The 17,599-nt window shown below is 37.2% G+C and overlaps 2 protein-coding genes across 6 annotated transcripts in view; one reads left to right on the top strand and one right to left on the bottom strand.

The window, feature by feature from the left end:
• Positions 1–481: 481 nt before the first annotated feature.
• Positions 482–17,599, bottom strand: part of LOC145737820 (rhophilin-1-like) — a 46,657-nt gene continuing 29,539 nt past the window's right edge. For 3 of the 5 annotated variants that reach the window (XM_081992654.1, XM_081992655.1, XM_081992656.1), the window contains exons 2-12: positions 13,421–13,665; positions 12,386–12,576; positions 11,330–11,434; positions 11,109–11,268; positions 8,651–8,732; positions 8,426–8,595; positions 6,130–6,329; positions 4,951–5,145; positions 4,657–4,886; positions 4,456–4,608; positions 482–1,804 (exon numbers count right to left, since the gene is read on the bottom strand). In XM_081992654.1, coding sequence (XP_081848780.1) covers positions 1,604–1,804; positions 4,456–4,608; positions 4,657–4,886; positions 4,951–5,145; positions 6,130–6,329; positions 8,426–8,595; positions 8,651–8,732; positions 11,109–11,268; positions 11,330–11,434; positions 12,386–12,576; positions 13,421–13,665 — 1,932 coding nt within the window. In that variant the 3' untranslated portion in view covers positions 482–1,603. Of the gene's footprint in view, positions 1,805–4,455; positions 4,609–4,656; positions 4,887–4,950; positions 5,146–6,129; positions 6,330–8,425; positions 8,596–8,650; positions 8,733–11,108; positions 11,269–11,329; positions 11,435–12,385; positions 12,577–13,420; positions 13,666–14,101; positions 14,438–17,599 lie in introns of those variants that run through there. The other 2 variants (XM_081992657.1, XM_081992658.1) reach the window with 2 other exon arrangements.
• The window catches only part of LOC145737823 (uncharacterized), a 61,098-nt gene continuing 49,120 nt past the window's right edge, over positions 5,622–17,599 (top strand). Inside the window, exon 1 of the mRNA XM_081992665.1 lies at positions 5,622–5,760. The gene's annotated coding sequence lies outside the window, so the exon portion shown is untranslated. The remainder of the gene's footprint in view (positions 5,761–17,599) is intronic.

The following is a 17,599-nucleotide window of genomic DNA, read 5'->3' as shown; positions in this document are numbered from 1 at the left end:
CTGTAAACATTTTTATTGGTTCAACTTTCAATGATTAATAAAGTTGTGTTTTGCCGATATTTTACTTAATCGTTTCAATTAGATTGATTTGATTTGGAATATCTCGATAACGTTAAGAGATAGAAAATCGTATTTTACGCTGATTTATAGTAATTTTTATGCTCTTTCGAATGGCGGACGAACGAAACTGATTGGAGTTTAAATAACGGTGCTACGGCCATTTCAAAATAAAGACAACTTGAAAGAGTGCACTTTTTGTAAATTACATAGTAGGGACAATTAAGTGACCGGCCATAAGAATGTAACTTATCCACTAAAGGATCTTAGTGAGAGATTTTATAAAAAAATTGAGGACAATTTTGGTTTCTTGACAATTGGTGAATGCGCCAAGTATTAGGAAATAAATAAACGAATTATACACTTCAATAAAATTTTAATTTGGTGAATGCGCCAGTATTAGGAAGTAAATAAGGAAAACTCATATACTTCAATAAAATTTTAATTGCATTAACTGTACACAACAATATTTAATACATACGCTTATTTGCAATACAATAAATAACTAAAATTTCGGCAAATAACTACTAAAATGAAAAATGTAAAAAAAACAGGATAATAAATATTTATTTATATACATAATCATCTTAAGGTACTGCAGTAAACAAAACTATACATGGGCCGCAAGCAGAGCGAATGTGACGTCACGATGACGTAACTTGGCATTTTTAAAACACACTCAATTGACGTGAAACACCATTTGGCTCGTTATTTAAGTATTTGGGTAATTGGGCGGACCTGATTTTTCACTGGAGCCGGGTAATTGAATGTAAAAAGCAGGACCGTACTGGAAAATTTTTAGAAACAATTCTGATTTCAATTAAACTGAGATAACCAAACTGCAAACACACTCAACTGACATAAAACACAATTTTGTACAAGTTGGGTAATTGGGCAGTTACGGACCTGACATTTTTATTGGAGTTAGTAAATTGAACCTAAAAACCAGGGCTGTACTGGAAAGTTTTCAGAAAAAATCCTGGTTTTTGTTAAACTTGGAAAACCAAACTGAAATTACCAGAAAACACACTCAATTGACATGAAACATAATTTTGTGTATAAGTTGGGTAATTGGGCAGTTACGGGCCTGCAATTTTCGCTGGGGCCAGTAAATTGAACCTAAAAACCAGGGCTGTACTGGAAATTTTTCAGAAAAAATCCTGGTTTTTGTTAAACTTGGAAAACCAAACTGAAATTACCAAAAAACACACTCAACTGACATTAAACACAATTTTGTGCATAAGTTGGGTAATTGGGCAGTTACGGACCTGCAATTTTCGCTGGAGTTAGTAAATTGAACCTAAAAACCAGGGCTGTACTGGAAAGTTTTCAGAAAAAATCCTGGTTTTTGTTAAACTTGGAAAACCAAACTGAAATTACCAGAAAACACACTCAACTGACATGAAACACAATTTTGTGTATAAGTTGGGTAATTGGGCAGTTACGGGCCTGAAATTTTCGCTGGGGCCAGTAAATTGAATGCGTTTTAAATTTAAAATCGTAACTTAACCAATTGTCGAATCACCGGACGTCTAGATCTACGAAACTATCGAAGTATAACGTTTTCGAGAAAATCTTTGCCCTCGCGGCTAGTCGAATGGTTCCGTTTGAACGGGTTCCAATTCATCAATCGTTTGCTGTTGTTGTGTTGGGCCATCGAACCGGACGGGCTGGACATGCCGCTCGATACGCCACTGGAACTACTGTGGGTCGACACGGAACCCTTTGACTGACTGGATTTGGACGACTATGGATAATCACATTACAGTTTTGTTCGCCATTTTTTACGATCTACCCTATCCATGGAATTTTCACTGGTCATTTAATGTTGAAAGCAACTTTCACCCTGTACATCTCTACTCTCTCTGCCTTTACAGTGTTGCAAGCGCACAAATTGCGTCAAAGTCACATGATGGTGTTTCTCTTGCTATTCAAGTATTTGCAACTGTATAAATTCAATTTACTAATTTTTTAAAGTTTAAGCTACATTTGGCCGCTAGAGGGCGTCAAAGTGAGACAAAGCGGTTTTGGTGGATCTTGACGTTCGAAAAAGTGAGCGGGGGCTGTTTGGAGGGGGTGGAGGGGGTAGAAAGAGGGAGAGGGGGCAAAAGGAGATTGGAGGGGAGGGGAGGATCAAAGTAGGCGCGACACGTGATGTAACAGTATTGCATTATACACTGACACGTGGAGGAGGGGGGAAGGAGGGAAAGTTCAGGGGGAAAGAGAGAAAACTTTGACGCCCTCTAGCGGCCCAACCACTGAACCAATCAACTTGAGTAATTACATTTTTGACAAGCTCTCGATCTGGACTATCTTTTTGCTTCGGTGACATTTTCCTGTCAAGTGTCAAATTAAGGAGTTACAAGCTGTCAAAATAACAACTGTCTATTTTGTCTAGTCACCGATTAACTGTCAATAACTCGGTTAGTTGACGTTTTTCAGACAAACTTGTCGTTTGACATTTTGTAGAGGACACTCTGCGCTACAATCTGTCAAAAAAATCAACTGGATAACTGTCAACTTTGTCACTACAAAATCAGTTAAAATCGAGGAGAAAAGTTTGAACTGCCAGAAACCCAATTTGAAAGGACACTCAGTGACAAAATCGCTTATAAAACTCACTTGGAGTGAGAAAATAACTGTTTTAAGCACATTTTTGGAATCTTCATTAAATTTCCTATCTAATGACATAAAAAACATTACAAAATTTAGTACAATCAGGGAGAAAAGCGGTGTCAAAATTTGAACTGCCAGAAATACAAGTTTAAAGGACACTCAGAGGCAAAATCGCATGTAAAACCTACTTGGAGTGAGAAAATGACTGTTTTAAGTACATTTTTGGAATCCTCATTGACTTTTCTATCTAATGACATAAAAAACACTACAAAATCAGGTAAAGGTAAGGAGAAAAGTTTGAAATGCCAGAAACACAATTTGGAAGGACACTCAAGAACAAAATCGCTTATAAAACTCACTTGGAGTAAGAAAATGACTGTTTTAAGCACATTTTTGGAATCCTCATTAAATTTTCTATCTAATGGCATAAAAAACATTAAAAACTTTAGTACAGTCAGGGAGAAAGGTGGTGTCAAAGTTTGAACTGTCAGAAACACAATTTTAAAGGACACTCAAAGGCAAAATCGCATGTAAAACCTACTTGGAGTGAGAAAATGACTGTTTTAAGCACATTTTTGGAATCCTCATTAAATTTCCTATCTAATGACATAAAAAACATTAAAAACTTTAGTACAGTCAGGGAGAAAGGTGGTGTTAAAGTTTGAACTGTCAGAAACACAGTTTGGAAGGACACTCAGGGATAAAATCGCCTATAAAACCCACTTGGAGTGAAAAAATGATTGTTTTAAGCACATTTTTGGAATCCTCATTAAATTTCCTATCTAATGACATAAAAAACATTAAAAACTTTAGTACAGTCAGGGAGAAAGGTGGTGTTAAAGTTTGAACTGTCAGAAACACAGTTTGGAAGGACACTCAGGGATAAAATCGCCTATAAAACCCACTTGGAGTGAAAAAATGACTGTTTTAAGCACATTTTTGGAATCCTCATTAAATTTCCTATCTAATGACATAATAAACACTAAAAAATTGAGTACAGTCAGGGAGAAAAGTGGTGTCAAAGTTTGAATTGTCAGAAACACAGTTTGAAAAGACAGTCAGTGACAAAATCACTTATAAAACCCAGTTGGAGTGAGAAAATTACTGTTTTAAGCATATTTTTGGAATCCTCATTAAATTTCCTATCTAATGACATAAAAAAACTACAAAATCAGGTAAAGTCAGGCAGAAAAGTGGTGTCAAAATTCGAACTGCCAGAAACACAAAAAGTCACGTGACTGATTTTGACAGACGCCAATGTGCTTTTACAGTGTTGCAAGCTCAGAATTGAATTATCCACGTCACGTAACGTGTATTTTGCAATTTCAGCTTTTACAACTGACCAAATTCAATTTACTGATTTTTTAAAGTTTAAGCTACATTTTCAGTCACGTGACTGATTTTGACAGCTATCAATTGGTCATTACAGTGTTGCAAGCTAAAAAAATGCATTATCAACGTCACGTGACCTGGCTCAGCTTTTACAACTTCAACTGTTGACGAATTACAGTGATAAAGTTATCCAACTCGATTTTTTGGCAAAACTTGACAATTTTCAGGTTAAGGAAAGTCTTGGTGCCACGCGACAGCTGTCAAACACGCAACGCAACTGTCAAAATGCGTTAAACTTTACACACTTTTGCCGACATTAGTGGAAACATTGCCGTTAACTGTCAAATTTGTACAGTTTCTCTGTCCCTATTTACGACATAGTCCTGACAGCTGTCAGATACGTCAAAATCCCATGGATAGAGTTGATTCAAAAAGTTAATAGGAACCAACCTTTAGATAGTTTCGATCCATTGGCGTGACCAGTTTCAGACTCAAGGAATCTCCGGCGTTTTTGATGAGAGTGACCAACTCTTCGTGACTAGCCCATTTGACGTCCTTGTCCCCGATTCCCACAATGAAATCGCCTTCTTTTACGCCACCAAACTGAAAGTACCGAATTAATTTAGGAAAAAAATTAAAAAAATCCCGTACCTCCGCCAATGATCCGGGTTCGACAATGGCGACAATTACAGGGGCGTCGCCGCGCACAGAGAACCCAAAACCGTCGCTAGTTCGACCGCGATGCAACTGGACCAATCGGGGCGCAGACCAGTGGCGTTTCGCCGAAAAAATCGCGATGGGGCCCAAACCTCTGAATAAATCGCTTACTCGGAATTGGGCAAAGTCCGGCGCCGTTAACGACAATTGAAATTTCGTGGCGGCTGTATAGAAACAAAACGGCGTGACGTCATTTCAATTTGATACGATTTTTTGTGTACTAGTTACGTTGTACTCTGGGCGGATCAATCATATCGCTGAAATCATCCTCTGTATCCGTCGAAGTGTAGGCTTGTAGGGCTTTTTTATGGGCCTGTCTCAAAACTGAAGCTAACGCGTGTTTGCCCTTTAGTTCCCTGCACATTCGGTGCAAACGTTGACATTCCTCTTGGATCACCAGAGCCTCCCTTAAGTGTGCTCTTCCTAAAAATTATATTCAAAAGTAATTAAGACTTACTTAACAACATTTATATTTTATACAGCGCACAATGCATAACTTAATGCATAACATAGACAGCGCACAACACTTGCACAATACCGCATAGAAAGTTCATAATTTTTAACTTTCTATGCAATTCTTATGCGAAAAAAGCTGTACGCGTGCGCAAAATTTTGTAATGTCACATTTTGACATCCGCCGTCCGTCATTGTATTTGACATCCGCCGTCCGTCATTGTATTGTGTTATTGTTTTGTTTATGAATGGTGGATTTGGATTGTTCAAGAATTGTGGTTTGTTGTTGATTTTGTATTTGTGATTTTTTGGTCATTTAGTGCAATAAAAACAGTGGAAGTGTTTACGGAAATATAATACGGAGGTTTAAAACGCAACCTATGAATAGAAAACGCAATGAACATAGTGTTTTTGAAAAGATAGTTCAGTTTGCAGAAAAACATGATACAGAGCAGTTTTACAAATATACGCGTATGACTCCAGAACTGTTCCATATGTTATTAGCTCTTGTGGGGCCATTCCTGCAGAAAGACAAGACAAAAAATCCAATTAGCCCAAAACAAGGTCTTCTGCCCTCACTCTGCAGTAAGTATATTCTCAATTCTAAATAAAAATGTGTAGTATTGCCAGTTCTGTTTCTCAGCTTAACACTCTGATATTTTAGAGCACTTTGTGCAATATTGTGTAAAAAAATGAAGCTTCTAACCTACAAACTGAATTTATGGTGAATTTTCAAAGTTTCAGTGCTCCACAACTTAACGGAGAGAGTTTTAAAATTTTGATTTAGTGTAGTCACTTGTTAAACACCCTGTAACTTCCATATTTGGAAAAGGACATTTATGGAAATTTTACACAATATTCTAAACACTTTGGGCAATATTGTGTAAAAAAATGAAGCTCCTAACATACAAACTGAATTTGTGGTCGAATTTTCTAGACAAACTAAGTACACACCTAACAATCTTCTTTCGTTACCATCGTTAGGATTGCGTATGTCCATTTGAGTTGCGTCAGTTTGCACGTGCAGAAACTGTAGAATTTCTTTGGTGGCTGCGGACATTTTGTCGGCATTTTTATGCAAAACGGCCGAGGACACGTGCCAGTGCGCCATACTCGCGTAGAATTCCCGTTTCACTTGAATTAGAGACACCCAACTGAAAAGCAGAGTTAAGTTTGTAATATACACTAGAATACTGTTAAACGGCCCTTTAGGGCAATCGTATCAAGTCAAAACAACGAGTGTCAAAAAATATGTGATTTTATGGTGAAGGAACTTTGACGCCCTCTAGCGGCCAAACGGTGTGATCAATCAATTCATGGGGGGACACTTTTGGAAAGCTTGAAATCTGCTCTATCTTTTGTTTTCTATGACATTTTGACGTAACTTGTCAAATAAGGGAGTAAATTAGGGTCAAAGCAACGAGTGTAAAAAAATATGTGATTTTATGGTGAAGGAACTTTGACGCCCTCTAGCGGCCAAACGGTGTGATCAATCAACTCTTGTGGGGATATTTTTGGAAAGCTTGAAATCTGCTCTATCTTTTGTTTTCTATGACATTTTGACGTATCTTGTCAAATAAGGGAGTAAATTAGGGTCAAAGCAACGAGTGTCAAAAAATATGTGATTTTATGGTGAAGGAACTTTGACGCCCTCTAGCGGCCAAACGGTGTGATCAATCAACTCTTGTGGGGATATTTTTGGAAAGCTTGAAATCTGCTCTATCTTTTGTTTTCTATGACATTTTGACGTATCTTGTCAAGTAAGGGAGTAAATTAGGGTCAAAGCAACGAGTGTTAAAAAATATGCGATTTTATGGTGAAGAAACTTTGACGCCCTCTAGCGGCCAAAAGGTGCGATCAATCAACTCTTGGGGAGATATTTTTGGAAAGCTTGAAGTCTGCTCTATCTTTTGTTTTCTATGACATTTTGACGTATCTTGTCAAGTAAGGGAGTAAATTAGGGTCAAAGCAACGAGTGTTAAAAAATATGCGATTTTATGGTGAAGGAACTTTGACGCCCTCTAGCGGCCAAAAGGTGCGATCAATCAACTCTTGGGGGGATATTTTTGGAAAGCTTGAAGTCTGCTCTATCTTTTGTTTTCTATGACATTTTGACGTATCTTGTCAAATAAGGGAGTAAATTAGGGTCAAAACAACGAGTGACAAAAAATATGTGATTTTATGGTGAAGGAACTTTGACGCCCTCTAGCGGCCAAACGGTGTGATCAATCAACTCTTGTGGGGATATTTTTGGAAAGCTTGAAGTCTGCTCTATCTTTTGTTTTCTATGACATTTTGACGTAACTTGTCAAATAAGGGAGTAAATTAGGGTCAAAGCAACGAGTGTCAAAAAATATGTGATTTTATGGTGAAGGAACTTTGACGCCCTCTAGCGGCCAAACGGTGCGATCAATCAACTCTTGGGGGGATATTTTTGGAAAGCTTGAAATCTGCTCTATCTTTTGTTTTTTATGACATTTTGACGTATCTTGTCAAATAAGGGAGTAAATTAGGGTCAAAGCAACGAGTGTCAAAAAATAGGTGATTTTATGGTGAAGGAACTTTAACGCCCTCTAGCGGCCAAACGGTGTGATCAATCAACTCTTGTGGGGATATTTTTGGAAAGCTTGAAGTCTGCTCTATCTTTTGTTTTCTATGACATTTTGACGTATCTTGTCAAGTAAGGGAGTAAATTAGGGTCAAAGCAACGAGTGTTAAAAAATATGCGATTTTATGGTGAAGAAACTTTGACGCCCTCTAGCGGCCAAAAGGTGCGATCAATCAACTCTTGGGGAGATATTTTTGGAAAGCTTGAAGTCTGCTCTATCTTTTGTTTTCTATGACATTTTGACGTATCTTGTCAAGTAAGGGAGTAAATTAGGGTCAAAGCAACGAGTGTTAAAAAATATGCGATTTTATGGTGAAGGAACTTTGACGCCCTCTAGCGGCCAAAAGGTGCGATCAATCAACTCTTGGGGGGATATTTTTGGAAAGCTTGAAGTCTGCTCTATCTTTTGTTTTCTATGACATTTTGACGTATCTTGTCAAATAAGGGAGTAAATTAGGGTCAAAGCAACGAGTGTCAAAAAATATGTTATTTTATGGTGAAGGAATTTTGACGCAGTTTTCGGCCAGTAACTCCCTTAAATGGCCCTTTAGGGCAAAATTACCGAAAAGCAATCTTACAGAGCGTAAAATTCCCTACAACTTTGTAGTTTACACTTTTCTTGTAACACCTCAAATAACCTACCTGTAAGGTACATAATCGTGGACCGAATCGTGGGAAATTAGCTCGAAAACGTGGGCGTAACATTCGGCCAATTCGGCAGCTTCCTGCGCCAAATCCAGGCAAATATCCACGGATCTGTTGTCGTCGGACTGGAGCTGGAGCTTTTCCAGTAAACATTCGCGAGCTTGCGACTGAAAAATTCAGGTTTGTTACGGTTCTTGCGCAAAAACAGCAAAACAGGCGTACCAACATGAGCTGCACCAGCATTTCCAAAATGTCAGGTCCCAAGTCCATTGAAGGGGCGTTGGTGAAGTTTTCGTGAATATACCTTTAGAAATCAATAAATAAAAATATTTTTTGTGGAATAATCGTTTTAATTAATGTGCATTTTTCAAGCTCCACCCTGTATAAAAATTTCACCACAGGGTGATTTTTGACGCCCTCTAGCGGCTAAACGAGGCCACTTATCCGTGCCCGCTAAACGTCACGTGACAGCCCCATTCACTAGCTTTCTTTTGTTATACGGTGTGTTTATACAGGGTGTTTCAAATAAATGAGTTATGGACGATTTTCTGGAAAAGTGCACGGAAATTCAGTCTAAATTAGGAATTTCTTGGGCCTACTATACTAACGACGACCATTTTGGATTTTGCTCAGTCAAAGTGACTTTCTTAACTAATTGCAACCCGGGGAACACAGATCTGACGTCCGTTTTGCTCTAACTGGCACCGTTTCGGAGATGACCTTGAAAGTATGTCAATTTTGACACTTTTTAGGGCGTGGCACCCTTGCAAAATGTTATTTTGACAAATGACACTTTACGTTATTTCTGTACTATTAACCTGAAGGTATTTCAGCGATTGAGGTTAATTTTTAAAATAAAAAATTTTCTAAAAAAAACCAGAAGGTATCACCATTGAAATTTCTTGACAATTCCAGTTTTTAATTTTTCAAGGTCAAACGGTGCATGGTATCAAAAAAATGTATAGAAGGTAAAAGTTGTACCCCATCGAGGTGCATTTGTGATAAAAATTTCAAACCTCTAACCCAAAACGTTTTTGAGATATTGACCAAAAACTGCAATAAAACGAGAGTCAACTTTGACGCCCTCTAGCGGCCAAACGGTGCAACTTAGCCCGGTTCTGTCAACGTGACGTGACAGCCCCGTTCGTTAGCTTTCTTTTGTTATACGGTGGTTTTTTAGAGAATGTTTCAAATAAGCGAGTTATGGACGATTTTCTGGAAAAGTGCACGGAAATTCAGTCTAAATTAGGAATTTCTTGGGCCTACTATACTAACGGCGACCATTTTGGATTTTGCTCAGTCAAAGTACATCAAAGTGACTTTCTTAACTAATTTCTACCTGGGGAACACAGATCTGACGTCCGTTTTGCTCTAAGTGGCACCGTTTCGGAGATGACCTTGAAAGTATGTCAATTTTGACACTTTTTAGGGCGTGGCACCCTTGCAAAATGTTATTTTGACAAATGACACTTTACGTTATTTCTGTACTATTAACCTGAAGGTATTTAAGCGATTGAGGTTAATTTTTAAAATAAAAAATTTTCTAAAAAAAACCAGAAGGTATCACCATTGAAATTTCTTGACAATTCCAGTTTTTAATTTTTCAAGGTCAAACGGTGCATGGTATCAAAAAAGTGTATAGAAGGTAAAAGTTGCACCCCATCGAGGTGCATTTGTGATAAAAATTTTAAACCTCTAACCTGAAACGTTCCTGAGATTTTGAGCAAAAATTTTAAAAAACGTGAGTAAACTTTGACGCCCTCTAGCGGCTAAACGGGGCAATTTATCCGTGCCCGCTCAACGTCACGTGATAGCCCCATTCTTTAGCTTTCTTTTGTTATACGGTGGTTCTATACAGGGTGTGTTAAATAAGCGAGTTATGAACGATTTTATGGAAAAGTGCACCAAAATTTTGCTCAAAGTGGGAATTTCTGCTTTCGAGAAGAGGTTGGTCAAAGTAGCTAGAGCAAAAACAATTGAATATCGATACAAACATTTTACATCAAGTAGGCCTAGAATTTGACGTAGATTCCAAAAATTTAATAAAAAATTGGTCATCCCATTTGAAAAATTTTTGTTTCTCAAATTTGGGACACCCTGTATACTAATGGATTATCTTGGAATAAAGTAGACGTAAATATCTACAAGATTCATATTTGGTAATTTTTTGATAAAATGAACATTAAACAAGTTACGAGGATGTTAAAAATTTAATGAATCACCCTGTAAACTACTCCATTTTATTGTCAATAACTCGGCTATTTTGACAGTTACAGGGTGGTTCAATATACCAATTTGTAGCCCTTGAAATTCTCTTTTGACCACCCGGTATAGTGTTTTTTCCTAAAATGTCAAATAACTGAGTTATTTACTGTTAAAACTGAGTGGTTTGCTGGAAAGCTTGAATTTGACAGTTTTCACTTTGACAGCCCATAACTCTGTTAATTTGACAGTTACAGGGTGGTTCAATATACCAAATTGTAGCCCTTGAAACTGTCTTTTGACCACCCTGTATAGCATATATGTATAGTAGAAATGTCACCGAAAGATTAAAGCATTTAACCGGATGATAGACAAGATGGAGACAAACTTTGTGACACCTGTCCCTTATCAAATTTGTTGCCATCTTTGTCTGACTCATTTGATTTCAAATTCGGTCGTCTCGTTTTATCACACTTACCTAAATGTACCTGCGGCTCTTAAAAAATTATCGACGGCAGAATCGAGACCTTTAGCGGTGGATCGGTCCTGTTTCGCTCCGATTTGCGTGTAAATGGCACCCATATTAAAGAGAACGCAAGCTTTTTCAAAGGCCACAGTTCTTTGGCACGAGGGGACACCTTCAAAACGTCAAAAATTGTCAATTTCCCCGTGGACTAGGAAGAAGGCACTATAACAGACCTGTCAGCGAATCAAACCACTCGAAATAGATCCCCAACGAACGATCGGGCGGAAAAAACCGTCTCTCCACGTAATACAATTGATTGTAATAGCGGAAAAGTAGCCCTAAAAATCGCTGACTTTTTACCACTATTTAACATTATACAGGGTGGTCCAATTCACCATTCGATAGCCCATCAAAAAATAAGTAAACAGGCATTTTAGGTCATTTTCCTGAAAAATGCTTCCTAAGGAAAATACAGTCCTTCAAATTTCAGGTTAAAAAATCGGTTTATGAATTTAATTCTCATCGTGTGATGTTTATGACGTTTGTCGAAACTGTCCAGTTGGAAAGCTTTAAATCTGCTCTATCTTTTGTTTTCTATGACATTTTGACGTATTTTGTCAAATAAGGGAGTAAATTAGGGTCAAAGCAACGAGTGTCAAAAAATATGTGATTTTTTAGTGAAGGAACTTTGACGCCCTCTAGCGGCCAAACGGTGTGATCAATCAATTCATGGGGGGACACTTTTGGAAAGCTTGAAATCTGCGCTATCTTTTGTTTTCTATGACATTTTGACGTAACTTGTCAAATAAGGGAGTAATTTAGGGACAAAGCAACGTGTGTCAAAAAATATGTGATTTTTTAGTGAAGGAACTTTGACGCCCTCTAGCGGCCAAACGGTGTGATCAATCAATTCATGGGGGGACACTTTTGGAAAGCTTGAAATCTGCTCTATCTTTTGTTTTCTATGACATTTTGACGTAACTTGTCAAATAAGGGAGTAATTTAGGGTCAAAGCAACGTGTGTCAAAAAATATGTGATTTTTATGGTGAAGGAGCTTTGACGCCCTCTAGCGGGCAAACGGTGTGATCAATCAATTCATGGGGGGACACTTTTGGAAAGCTTGAAATCTGCGCTATCTTTTGTTTTCTATGACATTTTGACGTAACTTGTCAAATAAGGGAGTAATTTAGAGTCAAAGCAACGTTTTGACAATTTTGACAATTTTCAGTGTCAAATGGTGAATTATTGACTCTTAAAACTGGACCACCCTGTATACAGTGTGTTGTACCTATGCCAGTTGAGTCCCTTAATGGCGTCCTCATCGCTTGTCTGGTGTCCATAAAGTCGGCAATGGCGTCCTCATACTTGTTGGCGTCCTCACTGTAATGTTCCAGGATAAAGTCCTTGAAAGGTTCTCTAAAATCGATTTCTTTCGTTTCCTTCAGACCTAAAGGGATCATTGGCATCACCGCATTTGTACTGAAATTACCAAAAAAAATTCTGTTAACGTAAACGAAAAATCCCAAATTTTTTGTCTCTCAAATATGACAGTTACTTAGGTTCAAAGAGAACAGTGCAGGAAAATTGAACAGAAAATATTGGTCAACTTTGACGCACCCTAGCGGCTAAACGTTTAAAGCTATCAACCCATGTTGCATATTTTTGGATAGCCCATTTTATTGGCTATCCATCGACGTATAAAACTTCATTCTTTGTCTCTCAAATATGACAGTTATGTAGGTTCAAACAAAACAGTGCAAGAAAATTGAACAGAAAATATTGGTCAACTTTGACGCCCCCCAGCGGCTAAACGTTTGAAGCTATCAACCCATGTTGCCATATCTTTGGATAGCCCATTTGATTGGCTATCCATCAACGTATAAAACTTCATTCTTTGTCTGTCAAATATGACAGTTATTTAGGTTAAATTCTCATAAGTGAAATCCATCGATGACGATGAAAAACGATGGGAATGGTTTTAGGAATCTCAATGGACTTAAACTGGGTCAGGTCGATACAAGGCCTTAGGCGACTGTCGAGCTTCTTATTTCGTTTCTCTCGTATATTTTACAACTACTCCAAAGGAATTTATGAATAATATTTTATTTTCTGTTAAATCCTTCTTTTCATCCAAATTTCAAGGATTTTTCTGGTAGTACTACTATTATTAGACAATTTTTTGTTAATTTTGCATATTTTGGTTGGATTCCAAGGCCCATTTCAATTTGACCAACAAACAAAAAAAATTAAATTCTTTGGTAATAAGCCATCTACCAAAAATGAATTTTTTGAGCCACCCAGTATAACAAAAAAATGAACATACCTATCACTTTGATATAGTTCCACCGAGGAATTGAGTTCGGCCAATTGTTCTTTGAGCAACTGAAGATTCGAGTTGACAAAGCTCAATTCCAAGGCCACCGTCTCCTTCAGCTTCTTGTTGGTGGTGGCCTTGAACAAGTTTTCCGCACCGGCTCTCAGACGAAGCTCCTTGTTAATCTCCTGGTTCAGTTTCGAGCGACGGTTCTGCAGTTTACCCCTGCACGTCGCTATCCTGGGGTCGGAACCCTGAAAATAGAAGAAAAACTGCAATGGTGCATGGCACACTTAAATTTGACAATCAAGTCACGTGACACTCCATTGTGTACGATTAGGAAAGTCAAGTGATAACCGTCAGATTATCAGAAATATGTCAAACCTTGCTGAAAACTAGAGTTTCAGTGACCTAGAGTTCAAAGTGTGTAATAATAAACCCAAGAAGGATATAATAACTAAAGGAGAGTGGTTATTAACATTATACCACTAGTAAATATTTGTCTTGAGCTCTGGTAAAACTAACTAAAAATTATGCACGGAAACTGCTTTACCCACAGAGCAATCAGCTGATACAATACAAATATACAAATTTGATGGTAAGGTTTATCAAACTTTATGTTACATTTTGTCTATCACATTTTATAGCAAAATATAATATAAAATCTAAAACATAATAATAAAATCTCACTCGAGTTTACAGTCTTGTTCCTTTGTTTGTTTTTGGTAGTCAGTGATTCAATTTTGAAGACAGCTTTAACAAATTGTTTCCAAATCCAAACTGTACCTCCATTTCTGTATGAAATCCATAATGTAGCTCCAATTGTGTCTGCTGTTCTGCTGTAACTTCAATTTACTTTTCACTCCCATCTCTCAGACAACATTAGCCAGAAAAGAAAATCTTTCCAACCTAGAAACAGTACTTTTTTGGCGAGGTTTTCGGTTTAGAACAATTTGCCAAACGAAAATTTGAAAAAAGAATTTTCTCAATTTAATAAATAAACACTTGTGCTTGTCACAAAACGACAGTACTTTAAAGACAGTGACAGGTGACAGTAGACAGCCGCCGATTGACACTAAAAGCCCAGTTTGAAGATAGTAGTGGCGCCGCCTAGTTCCTCTGGACGAACTAGAATTTCTCAGCCCTCCTTTAGTTATTATATCCTCGTTGAGTAAACTTAAAACAATTTTTCAAAGTTTATGGTTCATATTTCGACAGTTCTACCGAAAATGTCAAAGTTCTAGCAGGGTAGGACACCTGTCATGTACCACAGATCTGTCAAATATTCCCTATACAAACCGTAAAGCTGTAAAGTCCCTTTTTAAACTAACTCCATTTCGATTAAGCGTAACTCCGTTATTTGAGGTGCTACAAAAAAGTGTAAATAAGGAAAATTGCACAAAATTTCATCCTCTACAAGATTGTATTAAGGTGATTTTGCATTTAAGAGTCTCCTTAAGGAGTTACAAAACAAAAAGTGCTATAGTGCACCAAACTGTTTTTTACCCTAACCTAACCTACCGCTAGTCATTCATTACGGTTTAAATGTAATTAAAACTAATTAAAAATCATAATAAATTACGTAACTAAAGGAAGCAGAAATGATGTACGATTGAGAAAAAAATTACACAAGCAAATATCTAATAATTGGATTAATCTCGATGCCATGATCTATAAAGACAGATAGAGAAGCATTAACGAGACGCGAATAAAAAGTGACAAGGCAGGAAAAACTATTTCTGATTGGGTATCATTGGAAATGTATGCTTTGATTGGGGAGCTAATCTCGCAATCGAGAACATCCGCATAAGTAAGGCTTTTTCTAGACGTTTTAATGGTCGCGATCCTGCCAGGAAAATTATATTTATACAGGATGTCCCAATTAGGAAAAAACTCCAAATGCAGGACTAAAAACGTATATTGAAGAAGATGTTTAGATTTAGAAGGCTAATGAGAAAATGATGACCTAGAGGGGCCATGCTAACGATGCACAGTGGACCAAAATGGTTATTTGGGTTTCTGAGGGCCAAAACCAAACAGAAATTGGTTGATTTCTGAATAACTTATCACAGTTATTTCATTCTTTAGGATGAAAAATGACGTAAATATCATTAAGACAGAAACTGGATGCTTCCATTGCTATTAACGGTCAAAGAAAAGCGAGAACGAAGTTCAAAATGCTTCCAAAACAGTCCAAAAGGTTCAGTATGATTGTAAAACAGTTTTTAAAAGCTTCCAGCAATTATTTCTAGAACCATCTAAGTTTCCCAATAACTCTAAAGAGGTCCAGAACTTTCAATATGTTCTTTAATATCCTTAAAACTTCCAAATGCTCCTGAAACAGCATAGAAGCTTCCAAAACACTATAGGAACTGCAAAAGCTTCCAAAACAGTGTCTAGAAGCTTCCAAATGCTCCTGAAACAGCATAGAAGCTTCCAAAAGCTTTCAAATGCATTTCAACTAGTCTAGAAGCTTTCAACAGATATCAAACTAGTTTAAAAGCTTCCAACAATTATTTCTAGAAACATCTAAGTTTCCAAATGTCTCTAAAACTGTCCAGAACCTTCAATATGATCTTTAAATTGTTCTAAAAGCATCTGAATGCTTCTGAAGTAGACTAAGAGGGTTTCAGGAGCTTCCAAATGCTCCTGAAACAGCATAGAAGCTTCCAAATAGTCTTCAACTAGTCTAGAAGCTTTCAAAACAGTCTGAAAGCATGTAAAGCTCCTGAAGTAGTTTAAAAACGTTTCAGAAGCTTCGAAAACATTATAGGAACTGCAAAAGCTTCCAAAACAGTGTCTAGAAGCTTCCAAATGCTCCTGAAACAGTATAGAAGCTTCCAAATAGTCTTCAACTAGTCTAGAAGCTTTCAAAACAGTCTGAAAGCATCTAAATGCTCCTGAAGTAGTCTAAAAAGGTTTCAGAAGCTTCTAAAGCACTATAAGAACTGCAAAAGCTTCCAAAACAGTGTCTAGAAGCTTCCAAATGCTCCTGAAACAGCATAGAAGCTTCCAAAAGCTTTCAAATGCATTTCAACTAGTCTAGAAGCTTTCAATAGATATCAAACCAGTTTAAAAGCTTCCAATAGTTATTTCTAGAACCATCTAAGTTTCCAAATGTCTCTAAAACTGTCCAGAACCTTCAATATGATCTTTAAATTGTTCTAAAAGCATCTGAATGCTTCTGAAGTAGACTAAGAGGGTTTCAGGAGCTTCCAAATGCTCCTGAAACAGCATAGAAGCTTCCAAATAGTCTTCAACTAGTCTAGAAGCTTTCAAAACAGTCTGAAAGCATGTAAAGCTCCTGAAGTAGTTTAAAAACGTTTCAGAAGCTTCGAAAACATTATAGGAACTGCAAAAGCTTCCAAAACAGTGTCTAGAAGCTTCCAAATGCTCCTGAAACAGTATAGAAGCTTCCAAATAGTCTTCAACTAGTCTAGAAGCTTTCAAAACAGTCTGAAAGCATCTAAATGCTCCTGAAGTAGTCTAAAAAGGTTTCAGAAGCTTCTAAAGCACTATAAGAACTGCAAAAGCTTCCAAAACAGTGTCTAGAAGCTTCCAAATGCTCCTGAAACAGCATAGAAGCTTCCAAAAGCTTTCAAATGCATTTCAACTAGTCTAGAAGCTTTCAATAGATATCAAACCAGTTTAAAAGCTTCCAATAGTTATTTCTAGAACCATCTAAGTTTCCAAATGTCTCTAAAACTGTCCAGAACCTTCAATATGATCTTTAAATTGTTCTAAAAGCATCTGAATGCTTCTGAAGTAGACTAAGAGGGTTTCAGGAGCTTCCAAATGCTCCTGAAACAGTATAGAAGCTTCCAAATAGTCTTTAACTAGTCTAGAAGCTTTCAAAACAGTCTGAAAGCATCTAAATGCTCCTGAAGTAGTCTAAAAAGGTTTCAGAAGCTTCCAAAACACTATAGGAACTGCAAAAGCTTCCAAAAAATTGTCTAGAAGCTTCCAAATGCTCCTGAAACAGTATAGAAGCTTCCAAATGATCTTTAACTAGTCTAGAAGCTTTGAAAACAGTCTGAAAGCATCTAAATGCTCCTGAAGTAGTCTAAAAAGGTTTCAGAAGCTTCTAAAGCACTATAAGAACTGCAAAAGCTTCCAAAACAGTGTCTAGAAGCTTCCAAATGCTCCTGAAACAACATAGAAGCTTCCAAAAAAGCTTTCAAATGCATT

The sequence above is a fragment of the Ips typographus genome, linkage group LG14, assembly GCF_016097725.1.
Source record: "Ips typographus isolate SLU linkage group LG14, UJ_Ityp_2.0, whole genome shotgun sequence".
In the NCBI taxonomy this organism is placed as follows: Eukaryota; Metazoa; Arthropoda; class Insecta; order Coleoptera; family Curculionidae; genus Ips; species Ips typographus.
This window is presented reverse-complemented; position numbering and strand designations above follow the sequence as displayed.